Source organism: Alosa sapidissima, chromosome 1, assembly GCF_018492685.1.
Source record: "Alosa sapidissima isolate fAloSap1 chromosome 1, fAloSap1.pri, whole genome shotgun sequence".
NCBI lineage: Eukaryota > Metazoa > Chordata > Actinopteri > Clupeiformes > Clupeidae > Alosa > Alosa sapidissima.
Window position 1 is genome coordinate 51,861,298 of NC_055957.1, and position 25,176 is coordinate 51,886,473.

General features: G+C 40.8%; 1 protein-coding gene across 1 annotated transcript; it reads right to left on the reverse strand.

The window, feature by feature from the left end:
* Positions 1 to 1,389: 1,389 nt before the first annotated feature.
* On the reverse strand, positions 1,390 to 23,850 carry vipr1a (vasoactive intestinal peptide receptor 1a). The gene is made up of 13 exons (XM_042072479.1): positions 23,543 to 23,850; positions 21,574 to 21,661; positions 18,787 to 18,897; positions 10,074 to 10,189; positions 9,813 to 9,910; positions 7,966 to 8,089; positions 6,524 to 6,677; positions 6,207 to 6,267; positions 5,427 to 5,493; positions 5,252 to 5,343; positions 4,533 to 4,662; positions 3,454 to 3,495; positions 1,390 to 3,288 (listed from the first exon to the last, which is right to left on the reverse strand). Exons 1-13 carry the CDS (start codon positions 23,594 to 23,596, stop codon positions 3,094 to 3,096), a joined length of 1,332 nt encoding a protein of 443 aa, XP_041928413.1. The 5' UTR covers positions 23,597 to 23,850; the 3' UTR covers positions 1,390 to 3,093.
* Positions 23,851 to 25,176: the final 1,326 nt, after the last annotated feature.

Here is a 25,176-nt window from a genome sequence, read left to right on the forward strand (position 1 = left end):
TGTAGCCTTTTTTATTAGAAAGTTGTTGTTATGAACGCAGAATTCAGCGGTGCATTGATTAGTTGCTTGAGTGGACAGTTTACAGGAGAAATTATATGCCAATAAAAAAATGGAGGTAGGCGTTGAGGGTTCAGTTCCCGGCTACCACCATTTCCTTGAACAAGCCACTAACCCCAAGTTGTTCTGGAGAAACTGGCCCTTTTAAGAATTGACGTATAGAAGTTGCTTTGGATAAAGTGAAGTGAAAGACTGACATTCTGCATATGATGAACCAGCTATAAAGAGGATTTCTAGAAAGCACACAAATCAACAGAGGCTAGATCTTGCACAAGAATTATAGTGAAGACTCCAAGCTAGAGTTTGTTCTAAAATGTAGGCTACAAAAATATGAGTATATGCAGATGTTCCTGTAGCCTAGTTGTGCCCATAGCTCTGAGAATGTCTGCAGCCTGCAGGGTCAGTGCTCAGTGCCCAGTGCCAGCGATGGTGTAGATAACCGATAGGATATGACAGAGACACAAGATAAACAAAACCAGGATCTTTCTCAATATCTCCCTCTCACTCCCGCTCAAGTTTTGAGTGTTATAACAAAGATGTTGGCAAGAGTTTACAAGAAACATCAAAATGTTCTTGTTGATATCAAAAGACTCTCTGCTGTCTAAGCTAGGAGAATGTAATTCTGATAGGGAAGATTCTGTTTTTGTTAAGAAAAGAAAAGCATCTTAAATCTCTTTCTGTCACGTCCTTGCCTGGCTGCTCGGTGACCACTCCCCCTGTTCCTAATGAACCTCCACTTCCTCGTTCTCACTCCCCAGAGTACTAATTGTGCACACCTGTTCGGACTCCCATATAAACATCCTCTCTGCCACAGTTGGTCACCAGGCGTCGTCGAAAGTGGCTTCTAGTTTCTCTGCGCCTGCGGTTTCTCAAGTGCGCTCCTGGGTGAACCTTTTCCCTGTTGTTTCTTGGACTATTTTTGAAAGTTTCTCAGTTTTCCTTGGACTCTGTTTTGGACTCTGGTGGATACAACTCCCTATTTAAGTTGAGTACTCTCTGTTTTTTTATCATTGAGTTGTTACTTTATATTTCTGTTGCACTTTGTGTACTTGAGAGTTTTGACATCTTTTATTTGTACTTTGTGATTCCTCTGAGCTTTTTTAGCTACAAACGTAGCTCTGAACGTTTGAATTTTTGTATTCTTTTGTGACTTTGATTCTGAACTCTGGTCTACTGCTACGACTTCTGTGTGGATCTGCCTTCGTCAACCCTGTGCAAATAAAGCCTGGTCCTTGCAACTAATTCCCTGTTCGCCTTTCTCTCCCGAGTGATTCCCTGACACTTTCCATAATTTTATGAAACAGCAGTGTATATATAAACACAGAATATCGATGAAAATAAAGGAGGGTCTTTAAACAGTGTATTCTGCATTACATATGTATTTGGTGCACATTTCAACTACCAAAATATTTACATGCCATTTACATCACAGAAGGAATGTGTAATGTGTGCATCTATTGACTAACTTTCCTAATTTCCATTATGGAAAATACTGTACATATTGACTTATGAGGTATAAGGTTTTTTTTATGTGCATGCATGCACCCACGTGTACACATCATTACTCTATGATAGAAAATACAGATCATGGACACCCACATTATTTTTTAGCTTAATCTTAACCACAGCAATTGATGACACAAGCGAGAGAAATTACATCACACATTATCACATCTATCACACAGCAAGAGAATTGACAGAGTCTAGATCTATAAAACACTATTATTGTATAATCCACATTCTGCAATCTGCGCCACCAATAACTATATACACATGTTCATGCACTATAAAGTTGTAGGCCTACACAGAACAGTCCAAATTCATACAAACAACCATACAAATACAACCACATCGCGTAAGTCTGTGGGACAAACATACATCTGCTAATTCACATTTGGTTACAGGGTGGAGCTGGCCATGAAACCTAAGAATGTACGGGTCTATTGTGTCATTTACATGTTATTTACACATACAAAATAGGTGAAGCGATGCCTAAAATAGTACTACCATTGTACTTGACATTTCTATTAGCACTGACTAATCAACTCATCTCCAATGACCACATTATGGAGAAAAAGGTTAACCAGAGGTGTTCAACCGGAAGGCATCTGTGGTAGCTAAATCCTGTAATAATTTGAACAGACAGCATTTCTTACTCATAATTGTCAACCGGTCTGTGTGTGTAGAATTGATCAATGGTGTGCTCAGCTTACAATCTCTTTTTAGACGTTTAATTAGTCTAGTTCTAGTGAACCCAGACAAACTCGGTCAGGTCTGTATTTCCATTGAAGCTGATTTCCAAAAGACCAAAAACAAAGCAACCACTTATCCGGTATGGGGCGGGCTTTATGACAGACAGAGGGGCGGGCTTTATGACACAGTCAGCAGCACTGTTCAACAAAACCAGTGGCTGCAGCAATGGTGTCAGTGTTAAACAATACTGACATGTATTTTCTTTGGAATTTGGAAATAAACAACTGTATTTAAATTAACCTTCATTTACAAGAAAAATGTACAGCAAACACATAAGAGTTTAATGTACCAACTTAATTTCACTGCTGGTTATGGCCCTAGGAATTCGGAAGTGAATGAAGGGTCCCCAGACTGATTATCAATTAAGATTAGAAAATCGGTCTGATATCAGACAGGCTAACAGTTAATCCCTAACTGTGGAAAACACCACTGTTTTTCATGTTTGTGATAATCATGTTAAATCCCCTCTCTAAATTCTCAGCTATACGTACAGTTCACAGGGGCACATGATGGCCCTGAATGGAAATGGCTGAGAGCTGGTGTGCTGGTGTCACAGTGTCGTACATGGCATACCCTCTGACACAACGCACCTTGCTTGCACTGCAAATTACATTGCTGCCCCACTTAGTGATAATGTCAATGTGTGTGCCACAGTAATCAGATATGTCACACAGGATGGAGTGAGTGACACTCTACAGAGAGGAGGAAGAGGATGCGTAAGCCATACGCCCGTGTGGGGCACTTCTCCAACCACATGCGGTTTCCTGTCGCAAGAGCCCGGTGTCAGACAGCTGAGAGGTCGTCCGGGCCTTCGCTAGCTCGCCACGTGGTCGGACTGCATTTGGTCATCATGGTGATCTGGGTGCTGTTGTTCCCATTGCTGCCTAGGGACGGCTGCTGGTACTGGTACTTGGTGCCGTTTCCAAGAAACCTTTGCATGTGCCATCTCCTCCATTTGCGTTTGATCTCTGCCTGCACCTGAGATGGGAGGAGAGGAGAACAGGGGAGAGCATTAATAGAGGGGGGGGGGGCACCCTCTGAGGGCTAAGGACTGAGGAGGTCGAATATGGATTATGTCTGTCATGACACTGACAAAAGTAATTAGTGTTATATAATAATAAGATCAAGGTGATTTTGTATTACCTCTCCATTTAGGAAACAGTACAGAACAGCTACCACAAAACCCTGAGACAAAGAGAGATAGTGAGTAACAAAACACATATAATACAATTAAACAGCATCTGTTCATAAATTCACAAATAGCCATTTTGTAAATAGGCTTTGGATCACATAAGCACTTGCTAGTGAAACATATTTGTTAGTAATTTTGTGTTGTTACGTCTGGTCTGGTTTGTTATCTGTATTTATTGGTAGAGGACACATCATGAGTGTGTGTGTGTGTGTGGGGGGGGGGGGGGGGGGGGAGTGAGTCTGGGACGCCAGATACCACTGTTGAGCCACCTGGAGGTGTTGTGGGCCTAATTCAATGAAATGCCTATGAAGGAAGGTGCCTGCGATAACCCCAGTGAAATGCTCTTGAAGGCTGTTCTGTTGGTTGTTTTTGTTAGTGATTTTGGTTTTGACTGTAAATAGGCTTGCTTGTGGACTGGCCGCAGTGTGAAATCCCGTACCTATAGCACAAGGAATTTAACATCTCTGCTGTTTATATATTTGAAAAAAATAAAGAGACCATCTCCCTGGGACAGAATGGTCTGTATCAATTACGAAAGTGACAAATGAGAGGGACTGAGGGCTGAGGCTATAATCAGAGGTCCAGGAAAATGTAAAGCACCAAGATGACATTTAGCATATATCCAGAAATAAATGGAGACTTGTGTACAAAAATCCTACACAGATATTTACTAAGGTAGATAAATATTATCAGTGGACAGTAACTAAGTGGTGCAAAACCACAAGTGTGATCAAATGTGTGGGTTTTAGTTGCAGATTATTTTGTCCCGGGTCAGCAGTTTGGAAAAATATTGGAAATATAAGCAGTGGAAAAATATTGGAATATATTTCTTGGATGGATAAGTGACTAAGACGAATAACACAAACCCCACATTGTATTTATCACACTGATGATTAGACAAGCCGACATTTCAAGAATCTAGACCAAGTCTGCACCCGGCGGGAGGAGTCCCTGAGGCCTTCAAAAGAATGACACATTTGTTTCCATGATGAGGAAGAGAGAAGATGCTGTGCATGCTGTAGTGATTTACCTGAAATGACCCCAAGACCAGGTCGAACACAGGCCTAATAACAGGGGCTAGATTTTCAGGAATGACTGCAAATACTATGTAGTTAATCCCAAACAGAGGAATCAACAGCAATGTTGATTTAGCCAACCTCCTGTGACACAAATAACACTGGAATGAATATTAATGGTTGCAATAAAAATGTAATGATTAGACAGAAACATACAACAAGCGACAAAAAGGCTTATAATAGCCTACTATCGTAACACCCCCAATTATCACCACTTTTGTTCAGAAATTCTAAAACAACAATGTTTTTTAACACTACAAAATCTGGTTTGGTTCTTAACGGGAGCATTTACTGCCTGAAATATCCGGTTTTGTTTACCATGCTCGGAGTTATAGTGCTGGCCTGATGGGTCACCTATTTACGCCGTTTCAACGGCACATGAACGGTTAGACAGAGAATTCTCGTCATGAAATTAAAATTCCACTGGAGCTCCAAGCGGTACATAGCTAATTTAGATACACCTGTGATTGCGTTTTTTTAGGAGTCCGCCGTCTTGGTTTGTATAGAAATGGATATTAAGTGACACATACACGCAAGACGGCGGCAATACGGGACCATAGGTAATAGGGGGAGTTCCGATACCAATGTCATATTGGTGGCACCCACAAAGCTTACCATACTAATGTGTTCAGTAGTATCACATAAAAAAACATCTAGAGTAGGGAAAACTCACAAGTATTGGTTGGACTCATGTCGTCCGATATCTCTGCAATTGATCTTCTGCCGAAGTATCCGTATGATACAGATGAAGAGAATGAAAGTTACCTGCATGGATCAAACACACTGTATGAAAATGTCTGTTTCTCACCCCAACAGGCAGTATGGCCCATGTCAAACTGATACATTACCAGTATAGTAAATATGATGGGTACTCGGATGATCAGCCAAAGATGGTCATCAATCAAATCCCAGCATCTATAACACATGAGTAAAGCTACATGAAATAATGAATAGGCTACATTGCAAATGGATCTGCACCTTAAATTGGATACTATACTTTGATGCAATCATTCCTATTCTGCTGCACACAATATACACTGACATTTTCTGACACTTCTTGCATTATTGCCAGGTTTTGAAGAAATATAGAGTATAATTACTAACAGTCTCTTGATGTCATAAATCTTGAGAATGATCATGACATGATACAATTCTTTATGAAATTCTACAGTAGTAACCACCTCAAGGGTGCCCTGCACTTGCTAAAAATAGCCTTTTGGTGACCTCCTTGTGGAGCCATCGTCCATCACTTCTCAGAGGAAACAGCCTTGAGAGAAACATGCTGAAATTGCATTTACAATGTCATTTGAATCACCGCCAATGGCTGCATTTGTAGAGTAATACATGTTCCTGGCCACATGAAGTGTATTGAATCCTAAAATCTCTAATCTCTAACAAGTGTCATGGGCCTCCTGAGCACTATGGAGCCTCAGGGTTATTTCTTTTTCATCACTCCTTTGTAATACACTTAAGTCTTTAGAGACACACCGATTCAAGTGACACACCACAACGTTGGGTTTCCATGGAGCTGTCTTTGTGGAAATTGAATTTATCAATAGAACAAGAACACCTTATTCCAATTCTGCAAATTATGTTTCTCCAATGAAAGACATCAAGGTCAAACCTACCCAACATCAGTCTGGTGAGCCATTGTGATGCTCCACGCCATGATGAACACTGCAGGAACTCCTGGTCGCAGCCAAGAGAATAGAGAGAGTACACGGGTATACTTCAACAATGGGGGAATTATGCATGCATTCAATATTGTAAACAATACACTGGGAAGAAAAGATGGTTGCTGAACCATGAAATGGAAAATTACAGAACCGATAAGCCACCGACACCGACAAGTGTTTCAGGACTATATTACTTTCAACAATGCGTAGAGTAATTCTCATTCATGAATGTCCCTAGTACAATGAGATTCAAAATCCACTCCACCTACCCCAGCCAATGAGAATGTACCACCAGAAGTATTTTCTCTCGGAGAAGAACGACACCGCTAGAAGGGCATGAAGATACAGTACTTCCACCAGTAACCAAAAGTAACTGGCCATGACTCCATACTGGAAGAACACCACTGCAGCCCTACACCCCACCTGTCACACAAAACACAAGTCAGTGATCAAGTTAATGCAGCAGCGGAAAAATACACTAGTAGCTATTTTCATGACAATATACTGGAGGGAGGTAGATGTCTATGAACAGAGGAATATAAGATCTCTAAAAAATAACGGTGTTTGACTGACAGCTAAACCCAACCCAGACTGAAAGAGGTTCAAAATATTTCTGACACCTGGTACTGACCATTAACATGCAATTCAAAACTTTTGGAGCTTTTCCTGACTGACGCACTGCAATGATTGATATATTTATTCACTTCACACCTTCATCCAAAAAGATAACAAAAAGTTCTGATGCATAAAATAGCCTTAAGTGTTTTCTTAATATAATAAATCTGCCAAGAAGCATGACATCTGCAAACGATCAGCAATTATTACCGGATATACAGTAAATCAATTGCTTTAAATTTCAACCTGTCATACAAAGACAAAGACAAGAGGAGCAGAAAGTGCACTCTCTGCATTTCATTCCTGTTAAAACAAATACTTGAAGAAGATCCCCTGTGTCTGAACATGGTACCCAAGTGAATTTGGAGTCAGACAGACAGACTCCTGTGAGAATATTTATGTTGATGGAAGGTAAAGCAGCTGAAGTGTTTGACCATCAGCAGAGCAGTGGACACCATTATCTTAAACCAGCAGCTGCGGCTAAGCTGCTTACACCATTATCGAGGCATCATTTACACAAATGTCTAAACAAATATCCAAACAGCCACCAACTCTCTGAGTGGAGACATAAAGAGGGAAATATGCATTTCCATGTTATATAGGGTGGCTTTCCAAGGCCAGTCTCCATGCTCTATACACAAACTGCCATTGCTCAATGTTCTTAAGTGTTTAACAAACACCACAGCTCCCCATATCCGGATGTATGTATGCCAGTGTTTTATTAGCAAGCCTTTCTTAAAAGGGATCGAGGACTCGACAAACATAGCTACACCCTCCAAAGCAGCCGCTGTGAAGGAGCACTTGAACCTGTTCCACATATACAGTTAAGCTGGGGACAAAACATTCCCAGGTGGGCTTGTCAGATGCACTGATTTAGAGTGGTGTGACTTGCTGGTGAGACTGTTGATAAAGCATCTTTGGTATAGGTTAATTTCAGGAAAGGGCATGGAACTGTTCTGATATGACTGATACAACAAACAAAACGTAATATCTGAAATGAATCTTGCTTGGCTTTGTTAGGCAGTCTACAGGTCAACTGCACAGGTGTGTGTGTGTGTGTGTTTGTTTGTTTGTGCCTGTATTGAGACTCACTTACTGATTCAGAGGGACACTCCTGGTCATCAAACAGAACCACATCCTTAACAAGCACTGCGACAGCCTTTAGTATGAAGGACATAAACAGGTTGATGTGGATGTAGTTTCTCGTGCAATGTAGTTTCCTGGGGAAACAACAAGATGGGACATTCATCAGAAGTGTCAACTGAAGCATAGTTAACAACACTGAACTACATGTATCCTGAGATGGATTGATGGATTTGTTCTGCATAATCTAGTCTAGACTACAGAGTCCTCCTAGTTTGAGGTAACCACTTTGACAATTTTCCCAACGTCTCGCTTAATTTGATCCGACCTCTTAATGGGCGTGGAAGAGCAGCGGTTTGCTGTCTGCCTCGGGTACGAGTCCTGAATGTTGTGAGTCCCAGTCGCCTTGGATACCAAAGTCTGTTGCTTACCTTTAAATTCCTGTCTGTCCAGTTTCCTGCTGGCCCACCCAGAGTCCCTGCACTACATGATACCCTGGACTTGCTGTTACTGACCACAGTTTGCTAGTCGAGGCCTACTGGTTAGCGCTTCGGACTTGTATCCGGAGGGTTGCCGGTTCAATCCCTGACCAGTAGGAATGGCTGAAGTGCCCTTGAGCAAGGCACCTAACCCCTCACTGCTCCCCAAGCGCCGCTGTCGTTGCAGGCAGCTCACTGCGCCGGGATTAGTGTGTTCACTGTGTGTTCACTGTGTGCTGAGTGTGTTTCACTAATTCACGGATTGGGATCAATGCAGAGACCAAATTTCCCTCACGGGATCAAAATAGTACATATACTTATACTTGATTCCACTTCCTACTCTATCAACCTCTGATTAATGATGGGGGACAAAATCTCAGAACCAGAAGTGGTGCATTTGCACCACACTAAGGGGCTGAAATAGGGACATGCAGGAGGGGGACAGAAACACACTTTACATAGATCAGATCATAGACATCCAACAGTTGTTTCTATTCCTCTTTCCATGTTGATTACATAACGTAACATGTGCAGCCAGTGCAGAAGTTAAGTTTAGGAGCAGCCAAATGTTCTGTGTGAGTGATTAGTTCTGTCCAACTTCACTGAATATGACACAACTGTTTTGCTGTTAGAGAGGCCTGTCTAAACACAGTGTGCTTCATGCATCCCATTTCCACAGTCAAAAGTCTAGACCCTCGCTGAACCCTGTTATTTCTTAGTAATGTTATTGCAGGACTGTGCAATGTAAACATCTCACTCTCTTTATTTACTAGAATATAGACACACATACACCCATAAACAGAAACACAGAGACATCACCACCCGCCCACCCACCCTCCAACCTACCCACAGACACACACACACACACACACACACACACACACACACACACACACACACTTCATGAGAGAGAGGAAGACCCAGACCCAGAAAGTGACAGAGAGAGAGGGGGAAGTGGTGGTTGCGGTTTAATAGTGTGTGTAATGTTTTAAAAGCTAGGAGAGGAAGCTGCAGTGCTTAAGCCATGATTAACAACACGTGCTAAGCCATCACGTCGCTGCAGCTGCCTGCTCTTACAGGTGTCGGCCGCTCTGTGAGGTGCAGCTCCACTAAGTGTTTGATTTTATAGGCAGTCATCTTCACTCTGAGACCGCACTGTGCTTGTGACGGGGGTTGTAACATTAGGGAAAATGTCACGATGTGTTTGGTTTGCTCAAGAAAAGAACAATTCTTACTATGGGAATTATAGACAGCAATTTACTGGGAACAGCAACGCCTTCCTAGTACGTCGTAATTTCTTCACAATTATAGTAGGTCATTTTATTTTATTTTTACAGCATTGTGGTATAAAAACATATGGTCTGGTTTAACAACACCTTACCTAAAGATGCACAGTATGACTATGGCCGCAGTCAGGGATATTAGGGAGACTATATGACCAATGGTGTAGCCAATCCTCACTGATGAGTAGAAATTGCCCTGTAAGACATAAACAGCCATCATATGCAGGGAGACAGTGCACTTGCTGACAAAGCCCATGGAAACCCATTTTGATACCTGCTCAACACCAGGATAAAGAATTGCCATAGAGATGGCCAAGAACACATGGATACAACATAGTGTGGGTGTCAGAGGTACTTACCAGACTCACCACTTCATCACTGAAGGTGCTGTTGGGGTTGTAACCACACGTCTGAGCAATGGCCAAAGTGTTGATCTCTGTCCAGCCTTCCGAGGTGCAGTTCCTTGATATATTTCCTGGAGGCAGAGGAAGCGATACAGTTTTCAGGAATAGGTAGTTTGCAACAAAGGAAACCATACAACTTTTGAGGGACACTTTTGTGGAAATATGTAGTGATTTAAGCCATGGCTTCCCGTGGCTTTTACTCTCTAATGTTCACATGCCAACTAAGAGAGAGAGACATATCCATAACCAATAACACATCTAAATGTTCCTTACTGGAAGTACCTTGACAAATGATTAAACTGACCCACTGTGCCGGGTTTTTCCAGCACTTATCACCACTTGTTACTAAGAAAACACACTGCATCCTCTGTAATGAATGTACACACACTTGTCCTTATAACCTTCCAGCAACCTGAACCTTTCAGAGTGCAAGAGCATTGTACCACTACACTAGCCCTACAGTTCCTCAGTGGCAGCTCAGCAGTGGAAAGTTGACCTCTATAAAGGGGTATATTTCAAGTGCCCATTGAAGCTAAACATAAAGGCATGCAGCAAAGTGCAACAGGTACCATTTTAAACCTGTACTACAAAAAGGCAGGTGGCGTGGAACTGACCGACCATCTGCCTGTCAGACTGTAAGCTGTAGTAAAACAGAATACAATTCATGATCTTTATCATATGCTATAACACATTGTTAAAATCATAAAAATATTTATGCCATTATTATTTTTATAGCCTTATCTTGTTACACATTTACTAATTACAAAACAAATAAAATGCAAATAATGCCCAGCTGTGGTAATATATACAGTATCAGGACATAGACACTATGTCTTGATAAAGCAGGTTGATGGATTCATTCCCAGTTTAGCATGATCAGTCATCTTCATCCATTTTCACCTGATCATACCAACTACACAACAGGGGAATATTTCTTTTTATGTTTGTTCAACTTCAAGCTTACTTGTCTGAAACACAATAATAAGATCCCTATAGGCTATGGCGCCTCATCTCAAAGGACATCTATAAATCATTAGATACTACAATTAGAGAGATTGGAAATGAATAAAACACCAGTAAATGTACCCCATGCCATGGTTGCTCTCATTACGAAAGCATGCTCCCCTCCAGACATGTGTTGCACATCCATATTTCTGTGAGCCATAAACAAGTCAAATGGCACTGATTGAAGCAGTCTTCTTATGAAGGCAAACTACAGCTTTAAATGCACACATATATGCCTTCATGGATCAACTACAATTACCTATATGATGATTTCTTGCATGATCTAACATGAGCATGTTGTAAGATCAGGATGCCTCTTTTTTGCATCACTACTCATAAACAAAGAAAAGTCCTGAGGCTTTGTTGCAGTTCAAGAAAAACTAACAAAAAATAGTCTGTAGTGTTCTAGTCATGTCAGTAAATGGTAGAAACACAAAAATATTCCTGTTATCCAAGGATTTAGGATGACTGTATCTTCAACATATCTGATATTAAAACGGTGAGAACAAAGCCTTTAATCTTGATCAGTGACTACAGGCTTTGGCTTCCTAATAAACACACTTTCAGTCAAAATCATCCTCAATCCACTCATCCAGATCTCGGAATGACATACGCCAAAGACAATTGTGTGGATAATCTCAGGGCAGGGAGGCTAAGATAGGTGAGATCAGCTGCTGCTGTTTCAGTGCACAGCACAGAGAGATTTGTTTTGAATGAAGGCTTGCCAAAAGAATGCTTTCATCATCCCAAGAAACAAGAGGGGGAGGATTTTCAACGACATGCGTGACGCCTCCGTGTGTTTGGCGGGAGGTAATCAACCAGCATGCTGTTGTTGCAGCGCAGCCTTTGAAGGGGCCTCATCACAACACTGCAAAGCATGCTGGGCTGTGGATCTGGGCAAGGTCTTACCACACACGCACACACACACACACACACACACACACACACACACACACACACACAAACACACACACACGTGTACTGTATGTGTGTGAGAGAGAGTATGTGAGTGTGCGTGTGTGAGCAAATGAGTGAAAGGCCAAGAGTGTACAGTATATGTGTGTGTATGTGTGTTTGTGTGTGTGTGTGTGTGTGTGTGTGTGTGTGTGTGTGAGAGAGAGAGAGAGAGAGAGAGAGAGAGAGAGAATGAATGTGTAGGTCCCAAAGATCCCCTAATGAGTCCACAGTTGACCCATGTTAAGGGTACAGATAGCCATGACCATGCTCTCATGAGGTTTGCTGATGAAAGAATAAGACTGCAGTCATTTCTCATTTGTGTACTGTATTTGATCAGAGCTGTTGTACACTGCATCATCATGCATGAGATGTCAAAGCTGCACATCCTGGTTTGTGGTTGACAAGTAAATGACCAACCCAATTTTACAGGTAATTTTTATCAGTACTATGAATACGTAGGAGAAACACCTACAACACACACACCCCAGTCATAAAGTTTTGGCCTTGACAACGGCATATATCAAATACAGTATTTACCCACATGACGATGGACAGAAATCAATCCTCACAATCACCTCACAAAGTCAAACAAACTAGAAGAGAGACAGTAAAGAAGATGGATGACTAGAAACGTTTCCCGTATGAGCTCCTGGCGAAAAAGTTCAAATGTGTTGGGACATGGGAGTCTCCACCCAGGCTGAATTTATGGCATGTCCCTCGACCTGCGTGGCGCCAAGTTGCGTAACACATGTTTTCGTTTCCAGAGCTGCATAAAAAGACATTACCACTCAATTTGAACATGTGTCAAGACCCAGACTTTTCTCTGGAGTCTGTAATACTATAATGAGCAAAGGAGGATTTTGTAGGATTTTCCTCACTGTACAATGATAGTAATGTCTCACCTCTATTACAGGTAAGAAACTTAATTAAACTATTTGTGGAAGGGGGGAATTGATCATTGTACACCTAAGTAGGTGAAAATGTTGGTACACAATCCAAATACAATTACAACCATAAGTTCCAGCTTGAGCACAGAAACCCGTTTGAATGTATTTGGTGATGGATTAAAGACTGAGTTTTGTGTTGCACCTGCTGGATTGGTATTGATACCAGCCAGTGGAAATGTACAATCATCCAGGCATTCAAAACTCATGGGTGTCTTGACGGCACATTTGAGGTTTTATTGGACATCCTCCATCAACCCTATGATTGACAGGAGCTCCCTCTTGCCCTGGTTTTCACTGACATGGAGAGCTCTGTGAAATACACCCCACTCCCCACAGCATCAGCCTCCACATTCCTACAACAACCCGTGTCTGCCTCCTCTGTCCAAGGCTTCAGGAGTCCTGAGCCTACAATAGGGAAACTTTATCCTATGCATAGAAGGGATATATATCTATAGGCATTTAAACAGATACACACACATACATACACACACACACACACACACACACACACACACACACACACACACACACACACACACACACACACACACACACACAGTTATGTGCACACTCATGCATTGCACACACACATGGATCTACAAGTTCATGGATACACTGTGGCTGCATCTCCCTCTAGCACATCTGGGTTGCATCACTGATCTCCAGAGGCTATCTTTACGGTGAACTCCTGGCCCACGTGAAGAAGATAAATCCACCACATTTCACCCCCACAGCATCTAAATCCTTCAGGCCTTGTTCTGGAAGTGCTCCAAAAGCTACTCTCCCAAAGCAAGAATATAAAACTCCATAAAAATGCTAACTCTATCCAAGACTTTGAACTGGCCTGACATCGAAAATGATTAATTTTCCCCCTTACACCCCCCATCATCACAACAGATCAAGTGAGAGCCCAACTAAAGAAAGTGCGCATCAATAAAGCAGTGGGGCCTGACAGACTGTGTCCAAGGCTACCAGGAGAAAGTGGGCGTGGACGATGCCATCACTTATCTTCTACACAGGACACATTCTCACCTGGACAAGGGGAAAAGTGCTGTGAGAATCATGTTCTTTGATTTCTCAAGTGCTTTTAACACCATCCAACCCCTCAGACTGGGAGACAAGCTCTTGCAGATGGGTGTAGACGCTCACCTGGTAACCTGGATTACTGGCTCTGTAGTGGGAGCTGAACTGGAGTGCATCACTTCAATATCTGACAAAAGGACCCTGAACAAACTGATCAACATCTTGGACAATGAGTGTCACCCACTCCACAGCACTATTGTTAAGCAGAAGAGCCTGATGAGCTGGAGACTTCGCTCACTGCCTTGCACAACAGACAGACTGAGGAAGTAATTTGTCCCTAGGGCCATTGAGATAGACTTCTCTGCATAGTCTGTCTGCCTCTTCACCCCCTCCATGTTTGATACTGTCTGTCCACTAGCCACTTGTACCACTGTCTTTCTGCCTCACTGTTTGCGTGCTATATTAGCACATTAGCACATATGCATAACCCCTCCCTCCATGCCACAGCCGAACTGTGGCCACACTTATACCTTTTCTTAAAATAGTTATATATATATATATATATAGATATATATATATACTTATTCTTGCACTGTTGCACTTACTCATTTGCACTATCACCATGACCACTATCACCATTGCACTATCACCGCGACACTCACTCACACAGAGCACCTTACCTTACCTTACTATGCACAGAGAATCACAGGCTCAGTCCCTGCCTCAGTCATTGCAAGCACCTCTTGATTGATTATTCGCCACTATGTGGATACTGTTTTTAGAATTGATTTAGATTAAGTGTTAGTTAGTATAATTTGTATTTTAGTATGTTTAGTATATTCTTTATCTCCTACTGTCCTTTTTGCTTAGTTGTGTTTTTATATTATATACTTTTAATTACTTTTTCTGCTGTTAGTGAATGTGTGTGTGTTGTCTGTATGCTACTGAGACCTTGAATTTGTCAGTCAGTCAGTCAGTATGTAGGTATGTATGTATGTATGTATGTATGTATGTATGTATCTATCTATCTATCTATCTATCTATCTATCTATCTATCTATCTATTGCTTTAAAGCTTTGGCAGGTTTTGATTTTAAATTATGGACTTCTGATGAATTTTGAACAGATACTAATAATTGTAAAACACTTTCATTCAAATTATGCAATGACAAAACACTACCCAATGACTAAAGTATGAAACAAGAAACTTTTAATTAATTTATTTTTTCACATAGTGTTTTTTTTCACATGTTGTTTTGACATTCATGCAGACCTGCCTACACTACACTGTAAACAAACTCTTTTTATCTTCTTCATCTTCAGTTTCACCATACTTAGTCCTAGTCTGCACACACACACACACACACACACACACACACACACACACAGTATGCATAGTATGCACACACATGCATGCACACACACACACACACACACACACACACACACACACACACACACACACACATTTGCCTAGTTAAATAGCGCAGACATAACCATAACAGCCTAGAGACATGCCACTCTGGGGGCAGATACAGAAACAGAAATAGTCATGTACTGGTCCATCTCAGAACTCCCACGCTGGTTGCCATGTATGTTTTCAGACACTGGCCCTTTTCCAGCTAGCAAGGCCCTCCAGCCTCATGAGAGCAGCCCATCAAATTAGCCAGGACGTCTTTCTCCACTCAGGCACCCTGCTGAGCTGCCGAGACTCTCTAATTAATAAACAAGTTAAAAGTTTCACAACACCAGGACAAACACAAACATGCATTCGGCCCATCTCAACATCTCAGCAACCTCCTCAGGTCAGAGTGAGAGTTAATGATCTGCCTGCCAAGGATGTTGGGAAAAACGTACAAACACAAAAAGTCTGCTTCTCCATGCATTGCCCCCACAGCCATCAGGGGCTTGGCCTGAGCTTCTTCTTATTTACTGGCAACGGTTCAAACAAGTAGACACCCCTACCCCTAACCCGCTTTTCACAAAATATCACTGCCAAGAAATGATAATGATGATGCAGATCTTTCTCACTCCCTAAATGCCCTGTATGTGTGTGTGTTTGTGTTTGTGTGTGTGTGTGTGTGTGTGTGTGTGTGTGTGTGTGTGTGTATGTGTGTGTGTGTGTGTATGTGTGTGTGCGTGTGCGTATGCGTGTGTGCACATTTGTCTGAGGCAAAGAGTTTAAACATGAACACTACAGTTTTCATACATGTTCTGTATATTACACCTTTTCCCCATTTAGACCCCCATTCAACTTCCTCTTGTGCCTTATCTTCCGCATTATAGATTGTGACAAAGATGCAACCACATGGGTTCATAAACATGTCAGTATGAGTCACGTATCACAGAAACTGCTCATGTTTTCAAGTTTTCCTGTCACATATCTAACTTCCTGTTCTCAATTTAAGCTGCAAGTCAGCATTTGCAACCAACATGTGCATGTATGGGGGAGGGAGAAAACAACATCAAGCAGTACATCAGTATGACTGCAAATGAAAATGCTTCAGTATCTAGTAGTAACTGCATTATATCCTTTTAATAACCCTTAGATGTGTGAGACACATTCAGGGGACTGTACCAAAATGACAACATTAACACAATCAGTTGCATCACATGTCTTCAATCCTCCAAGGGGGTCTGTTCACTATTTTAAGAGGAAACAATGTGTTCTACCATGCTCTATAGAATTGGTTCTTAACTGGTCTGGCTTTGGGTTCCACAATTTCCCATGTTCATCAAGTCGCGACCCATATTTTGTTTTTAGCGTTCAAGACAACAGATATGGTGAGTTACATGCTAAGACACGCAAAGTGCCTGTAGGCCTATTTGTTTGGAACATGCTGATGTTTGGCATTACATTTGTGAAGTCTTCAACTCCTGATGCACCTTTCAAAGTAGGCTACACGACAGGTTTATCTTTGACAGGGGTGCTTGGTTTCCATGTAACATTTTAATTTTGATGGTTTCATGCTCTCGTGCGAGCAATGCACTGCACACCACACACTTGGGTTTCTGTCCCATTTAGTCCTCAATTTAAGAGAATCCATTTACTACTTCAAATATTCAGGGTCGCAGCCTACTTGTTTACCGCTAAAATTATGTCTAACATGACCTTGCTGCCACATAAACATTGTCTATCTATGTCCATAGCAATGACATATATGAATACAGTTTTTTACAATTGTTTACGCACGTTTTCAAAACTCTGTGTCTATTTTTCAAAACTCCACACACAAAACCCACAACTGCTCACACAAAATGCAAAATGCCTCACATCTCCAGCAAAATGACACACAACATTCAAAATGTCAAAAACACATCTTTAAAGCAAACATTCGCCTCACATTACAAACACTTTTGTCATAATATGACATTTTGGATACATCATGTACACACTGTTGCTCAAAACCTAAAGCTCTTCTGTCTTATGCTTTCTATATATATTTTCATACAAGAGTGAAAGTTATGGTATCAACAAAGAGAAGTTGAAATACACAGTAAAAATGCAAGCAATATTGAAACCAAAAACAGTGATTTTTCCCAAATAATTTGCTGTTGCGTATACAGTATTTTACAGCAAACAAGAAAAAAAGCAAAAAAGAATACAGTGACCACCAGATGTACATGGAGTTTTGAAAACACTGATTTTGTTTTTTTCCAAAGACAAGTGTGTGTGTGTGTGTGGGGGGGGGGGGGGGGGAGGTTCGTGTACAGTATGTATTCATAGGCCTATAGACCCTTTCAACTGCAGAAACAAACAATTCTACAGTAAGCGTTCCTAAGGCATTTCTGGAGGCACAGAAAAATGTATTGAGCTAATGGTACTGTAACATGGGGACAAACAAAAATAGAGTAAAAAGACAAATTTTACATAAAGTCAACTTTTTGTAGAACATTACTGTAAGCTAAAGTCCGATTACTGTAATTTTCAAGTATCTGCATTGGTTCTGAATATTTCAACCGGAAATCCTCTAGGAGCAGATTGAAAGGGTCTATACCTATATAGAAAGTATATCTATTCATAGACCTATACTAAGGCAATGATTGGATGGTGTTCAGTAAAGTAAAGAGTGTTTACACATGTGAAGAGAAAGAGTGACGCACTGGTGATTTAGTGTGGCATTTTGATGGGTTGTGTTTGAAGAACGAAATCAAGTTACTTCCTGTTAGATTTTTGTGTGTTAGGTAGAAAATTGTGTGTGGTGTTTTGCAAAATGTGTTTTAGTCAATTGAAAACTGAGTCAAACACTGAGAATTAGTGTATGGTTTTGCAGATTTGGTGTCGGGTTATGATGTTTGGAGGACATGTTTAGAAAATTGTGTGACAAGCAAAGATTTAGTGTGTAAGCAGTTGAAAAAAACTGTAAAATCTATGAAAATAAAGGTCCAATATTAGATCTGATAATGTAGCATTTTAAATGAGCGATTTCTTCTTTTTTAACACAAGCTCAGCGACCCACCCAGAACAGTTCCACGACCCACTTTTGGGTCACGACCCACCAGTTAAGAAACACTGCACTATAGGGTTTATGATCTATACAAAAAGAAAACAAGGACTCAGAACAGCTAAACGTCTATGTTATTATACCCTCTGATAATTAGAATCCAATCTGAACATTGTTCACCAGCCTGAAAAAGACCTGTTGTGGTTCTGTAATGCAAGCACACAGGCATGACCCAGACTACCCTATTCCATTTCAGTGGGAGAGAAAGAACACCATCTTCAGTGTGTTTTACCTTTGGGGTGGCCAGACACAAAGCTGAAATAATCTGGGCAGGGTATAGTGACCACCTCTTCTACACGAGCTGATGGCCAACAGGCAATCGTGTCCCACGACCCCAGGCAACCTGACAAGAGAAAATTGACATGTCAGAGGATGGGGAGAACACAACAGACACAGGTTGGCAGGAGTTGAGTCTTATCAGTGCAGTTAAAAAGAAATATAATAGACCCATATCAAATCTGATACAAGGATACTGTGGCACTGCCTCCCATATCAAATCTGATACAAGGATACTGTGGCACTTCCTCCAAAAATGTTTAAATGCCCTGGCTATGATTCCAAACCCCCAGCACAGGGTTTAGATGCAGGTGATGCAGGTGAATTTTTGTACAGTACATAGGCTTATGAAACATGTTTGTTGAAACAGGCATTTTTGTGACAGCTTACACAACTGAACACAGACCACCAACACTGAAAAGTGCTCCACTGTTTATCTCATTAGACAACATCACTGCTTGAAGTTTTTCTTTACCACCAGAAAGCACACAATAGAGGGCACTAGTACCTTCACAAGGCTGACTGCATACTAAAAGCTTTTGCTCTTAAAAATCTTATGACAGGCGGCTCTCACTGACTGAGAACCAACTCCTTTGTGGTTGTTTTAGGACAACACCCAACGGCAAACAATCGGGGACATACCACAGAAGAGACTATGAAATCTCAGCTCATTTCATCACAAGCAAAACTAATCTGTGTATCAGCAACATTACTCCTGGGACGAGTCGATGTTGTAATTGACAGCGCATGGTCTCACTGGCGCTGCACTGTCCGTCAGATCTCAACTTGAACTGTGTCCAGTAACTGCTCTGTCAATTATAATCTTAATTACAGTAATATCACACTTGCGCTACTGAGCATGGGAATCACAACACAATCATACACACACAGTGAGGTTAACACTGATAGTGATCCTTATTACGTCTCTGAAGAGTCCAGAACACCTGTTCTTTTTACTGATATACTGCATGTGTAACACGGATATATCTCTAGCGCCAGAGTAAAGAAAATGCAATCTTGAGTGCACTGCAATAGCAAATAATTACTGACTAACATACTGACTATTTAAAATATTCATTCAATCCTCTTGAAGAACACATTTCAATCATATTGTGTTTCACTCAAATAATGACAATGACAAATACAGTTTTTTTCAACTGCTTACACACTAAATCTTTGCTTGTCACACAATTTTCTAAACATGTCTTCCAAACATCATAACCCCACACCAAATCTGCAAAACTATACACTAATTCTCAATGTTTGACTCAGTTTTCAATGTACTAAAACACATTTTGCAAAACACCACACACAATTTTCTACTTAACACACAAAAATCTAACAGGAAGTAACTTGATTTCGTTTTTCAAACACAACCCATTAAAATGCCACACTAAATCACCAGTGCTTCACTCTCTCTCTTCACATGTGTAAACACTCATTACTTTACGGAACACCATCCAATCATTGCCTTAGTATAGGCCTATGAATACAGTAGATATACTCTATATGTATGTATGGACCCTTTCAATCTGGCTCTAGAGGATTTCCGGTTGAAATGTTCAGAACCAATGCAGATATAATACTTTGAAAGGAATGTTCTACAAAACGTCGACTTTATGTACAGTAAAACTTGTCTTTTTACTATATTTTTGTGTCTATGAATACATACATAACCACCATCCATACACACACACACACACACACATACAGACACACACACACACGCATAAACACACACACACACACACACACACACACACACACACACACACACATACACACACACTTTTCTTTAGAAAAAGCAAAGTAATTTGATAGTAGTCAGTCATAGGCAAAATCAGTTTTTTCAGAACTCCATGTACATCTTGTGGTCATTGTATTTTGCTTTGCTTTGTTCTTGTTGGCTGTAAAATACTGTATTCGCAACAGCAAATTATTTGGGAAAAATCACTATTTTTTGGTCTCAATATTGCTTGCATTTTTACTGTGTATTTCAACATCTCTCTGTAGATACCGTAACTTTCACTCTTGTATGGAAATACATAAAGTCTATGAAAGACGAAAGAGCGTTAGTTTTTGAGCAACAGTTTGTACATGATGTATCCAAAATTTCATATTACTGTATGACAAAAGTATTTGTAATGTGAGGTGAATGTTTGATTTAAAGATGTGTTTATGACATTTTGCATTTTGTGTGAGCGATTGTTGGTTTTGTGTGTGGAGTTTTGAAAAATAGACACAGAGTTTTGAAAACGTGTGTAAACAGTTGTAAAAAACTGTAATGACAGTCATGCAGCACACAATGGTGACCCACTACCTCGTTAAAAAAACGTAAATCGTACGTAATTGACGTAAATCTGACCAACAGTTTAAATTTATGTGAAGCCGATTAAAATACTCTCCACCCCTTATAGGTCAATGGCATTCCTTTGTCATCATCTTGGTTGCTTTATCACTGTAAGTCTATAGAAGAGAATAACCCCCTCATTCATCATAATTAAGATCGTACAGGACGGAGGACTCATGGCTCACGCACAGTGGTGAGAACACAAATAATCAGCTTGCTTACAGTAAGATCAGTAAATTACCATGAAGATCTGGGTTGGCTTCAGTGGCTTATGTGTGTGTGTGTGTGTGTGTGTGTGTGTGTGTGTGTGTGTGTGTTTGAGTGAGTGTGTGTGTCTGTGAGAGAGAGAGTGTTTGAGTGTATGTTTCAATATGAGAGAGAGAGAGAGCATACCTGAAGTGACATTCTCCACTCGGGACAAGCACAACTCTCTCTTCTTTTCTACGTCGATCTCAACACCACACGCCTGCACTGAGCTCAGCTGTTTTGTAATGAAAGAGAGCATACACTTATTACACTTATTAGAGACCATGCTGCAAAATGTTACATTTCTATCATCAACCAACAATGGCAGATTAAAGCAGGCTCAGAATTAAAGCACAGACTGCCAGTGTAGTCATGAAACAACATATGAACATTATAGACTTGCATAGAGGTATGCAAGGGCTGAGGTGAAATTTCTCGTTGTGAAGAGAAGCCGAACTCCAGCTGCAGAAACCTTTTTTGCTTGAAAGCAGGTTACTTTCATCTCTGGGTTTTAGAGGGTAAGGACTTGTTGTTCTTTAATCTTTTCATTATCAACCTCCACATGCAGTGGCTGCCATATGAACTAAGATTATGTAAATTTTTTGGACCATTCATCTGTTGTGGAAGGATATTATGTTTGGCAGTACAAATGCAGTTCCACAACAGAGGATCAGTGTTTGATTAATGCCATTGCAGAGCATTATTACATATATAGGTAAATTGGGAATGTTTATCTTCTAATGCAAATATACAAATAATCATGCTCATGTTCCAATAACAATAATATTCAAATATTTACAAACCAAGGTGAGAATATGCTATCATAGATCATCAGAGGGTTTCCCCCTACACTACCGGTCAAACATCTGAGGTCACAATTTCCATTCCACTCCATTATAGACAGAATACCAGCTGAGATCAGTTGCAGTGTTTTTTTTAATCAGGGAAGCAGTTTTCAGATTACATTATGTGCTTACATAATTGCAAAGGGTTCTCGACTGTTGTAGATAGATAATTCTAGGATTGCTTTTATGGCCGGAATCACACTGGACCGGAGCCTTATTCAGATTTATCAGCTACTTTGGCAGATGAGGCGCTTCAGTGGCCACATAAATCAAACCCTTACTACACAGCTATTAGCACCCTGTGCCCATATGGCCACAAAGGACTATCCCTTTAAGTGTGAGTCAGCGTGATTCATTGTCAGGTTAAAACACCTTGCTTAGATGGTACCCTTCATACCAAATGTATAGAACCTTAAAAAAACTGTCTAACACTGGTGCTATTTGTTACTGAACTTGCCACCTTCTATTGGATGGGCTTTGCTGTTACACAACATTAAAGAGGTCAGCGTATATTAGTTGGTCAGGGATCATAAGATCAAATTGTGAACTCACATTAAATATCATATCTAATACGAGCGAATTCGTATTCAAGTAACTGAAGTCACAGACATTTGAGTATCAGGATGAGTTAGTGATAAGTAAAACTGAATGCCTAATCAACAACATCTGCTTTACAGGTGGACAACAATCGTTTCCCTGGTAAGGGTATACTTCAAACTGTGTTGCAACCAGAGGGGACACCATTCCGTTTGTCATTAGTACAAGCTGTTTCATCCAAAAGGGTTTAACTAGAGGAATGTGATTCAAGTCGCACTGTAGTTAATTGCTGTTTTACTACAACATGTAGCCTATGCAACAATTTACACATTGTTAGGCTTGCAAGCCTATAGATTTACACATCTATCTTGTGTTGAATATATTCAGCATTAACCTTGAGAGCATTGTAAAACAAAGCACCGTGTAAGCGTGGATGGTTTCTGTGATTGTGAATGTATTTTAGCTTAATTATTACCTTAATTAGCAACTTTTGTATTGGGGACAAGGTAGCTTTAATATCTGCCCGATTTAACCAGGTCAGTGAAGAATAGGCTAGTTTAGACTGTTCGGCAATAACGAAATAATTTGCTCTGAGTTTAAATGCAGGCTATGACGCCCATTAACTAAATCATACATTATTTACATTAGGCTTGCATTGCATTTAGCCTATATTAAAGTTACCATCATCCAAATGAAAACAATCTGTTCTTTTTCAATTAGCCTAGGCTACTCACCAATCGCAACGAAAACAGAAGAAAGGCAGATATGGCACAAGTATCCATGTCCATGTGTGCGTAACACTTCGACTTCAAACTTCTTCCGCTTTTGTCTGTGTCCTTGCCACGTAATGTCTACTTTTAGATTTGACTGATTGGTTTACTATGAATCTAGAACCGCGTGTTGCCGTCAGATACTCACGTAGGTCCAGGAACAAGTGTTAATCCTTGTGATGGTACACCCTAAATCAGTGAAGTATGCTTTAAGAATGGATCCCTACCCTACCCACATGGATGCGCGCTCCGAACACAAACCTTAAGACTCACGGACGCTCACAATAAAAAAAACAGCCTATGGGGAGGATAAATGCAAGCCATAAGATACAGATTATAGCAGTGTTTCCCAAAGACTGGGTCGCGACCCACAGGTGGGTCGCAGGAGATTTTATTTGGGTCGCCAGCACAATTTATGTTGTCTAATAAATTAAATATTGGTGGTTGCATGCATGTTGCATGTTAGATCTGAAGTGAAATGGGTCGCGATGGTCTGTTATTTTTAAAAAGTGGGTCCCCAGAAAAAAGTTTGGGAAACACTGGATTATAGGCTAAATTCGGCAGGGCCATAATGCCTCGTATGATCGATAATATTTCTTGTAAGCGTCATGTGAGTGTGTCTGTTTCAACCCGGTTGCTAAATGTTTCATTGTGGTGTACCAATAGTATTAGAGCCTATTAGCCATCTGTAAACCAGCGCACCAAAACAAACACCCTTTTATCGTAGCTCAGAAAACCAGTTCAAGTGGAGTTTTTACAAAAACCGTCGAACACAAGCACCTGAAACATTGCTTAAAACAATGCATACGGGTAATTAAATGTCGTTTCCCACGGCTGTGAAAGGTAAAAATAAGACCCGTAATTTATTGTTATTTTATTGCTTGTGTCAACTGTTAATGGGACTGGGACACGGGGCACCAAAGCCATGGACAGTTTTCTCATCACCTGTGACGTATTATATCTTAATGAGGATAAACATATTCCATGCAAAAGTGCATCTTTTGATTCAGATAAGCCCTTATCTTAAAAGTAAGCTAGTTTTTGTCATTTAATTTTTGGTCATTATCATTTTGTTAAAAGCCTTTTGCTCGGATAGTTCTCATATTCTACTACATACAAACAGCCACAGATAAATATCCTCAATATCATTCTACCATTCTTCTATTATGACCGAAGCGCAGCGAAGCGATAGGTTTAGTCAGATTTGTATTTATTTATTTTTTTCTTTTTCGCATGGCCAATTTTCCGTCAAGGATTCACGGGACACTGAAAGACCGGGGTACACGAAACTAGGTGGGCATGTAGCCCCACATGGATAGCATGGAACCATCGTTTTTCGTTTTCGCTCCCCGCTGGACTGGACCCCCGAAAGGAGGGTAGGGCAGACACAGTTTTCTGTGAATATCTCGAGAACCGTAGGGTTTAGGAGTAGCCTACCACCTATTTTTTGTATGTTGATCTTAAGGGGCCATGTCAACCCATTCCATAACCACTCATTTCATGTATAGCGCCACTTCAGGGGCGGAGTGGGGCACTAAAATCCACCGGGAAAATTCTGACGGCACCGCCCCCTCCCCCCCCAATGCAATACAACAAGC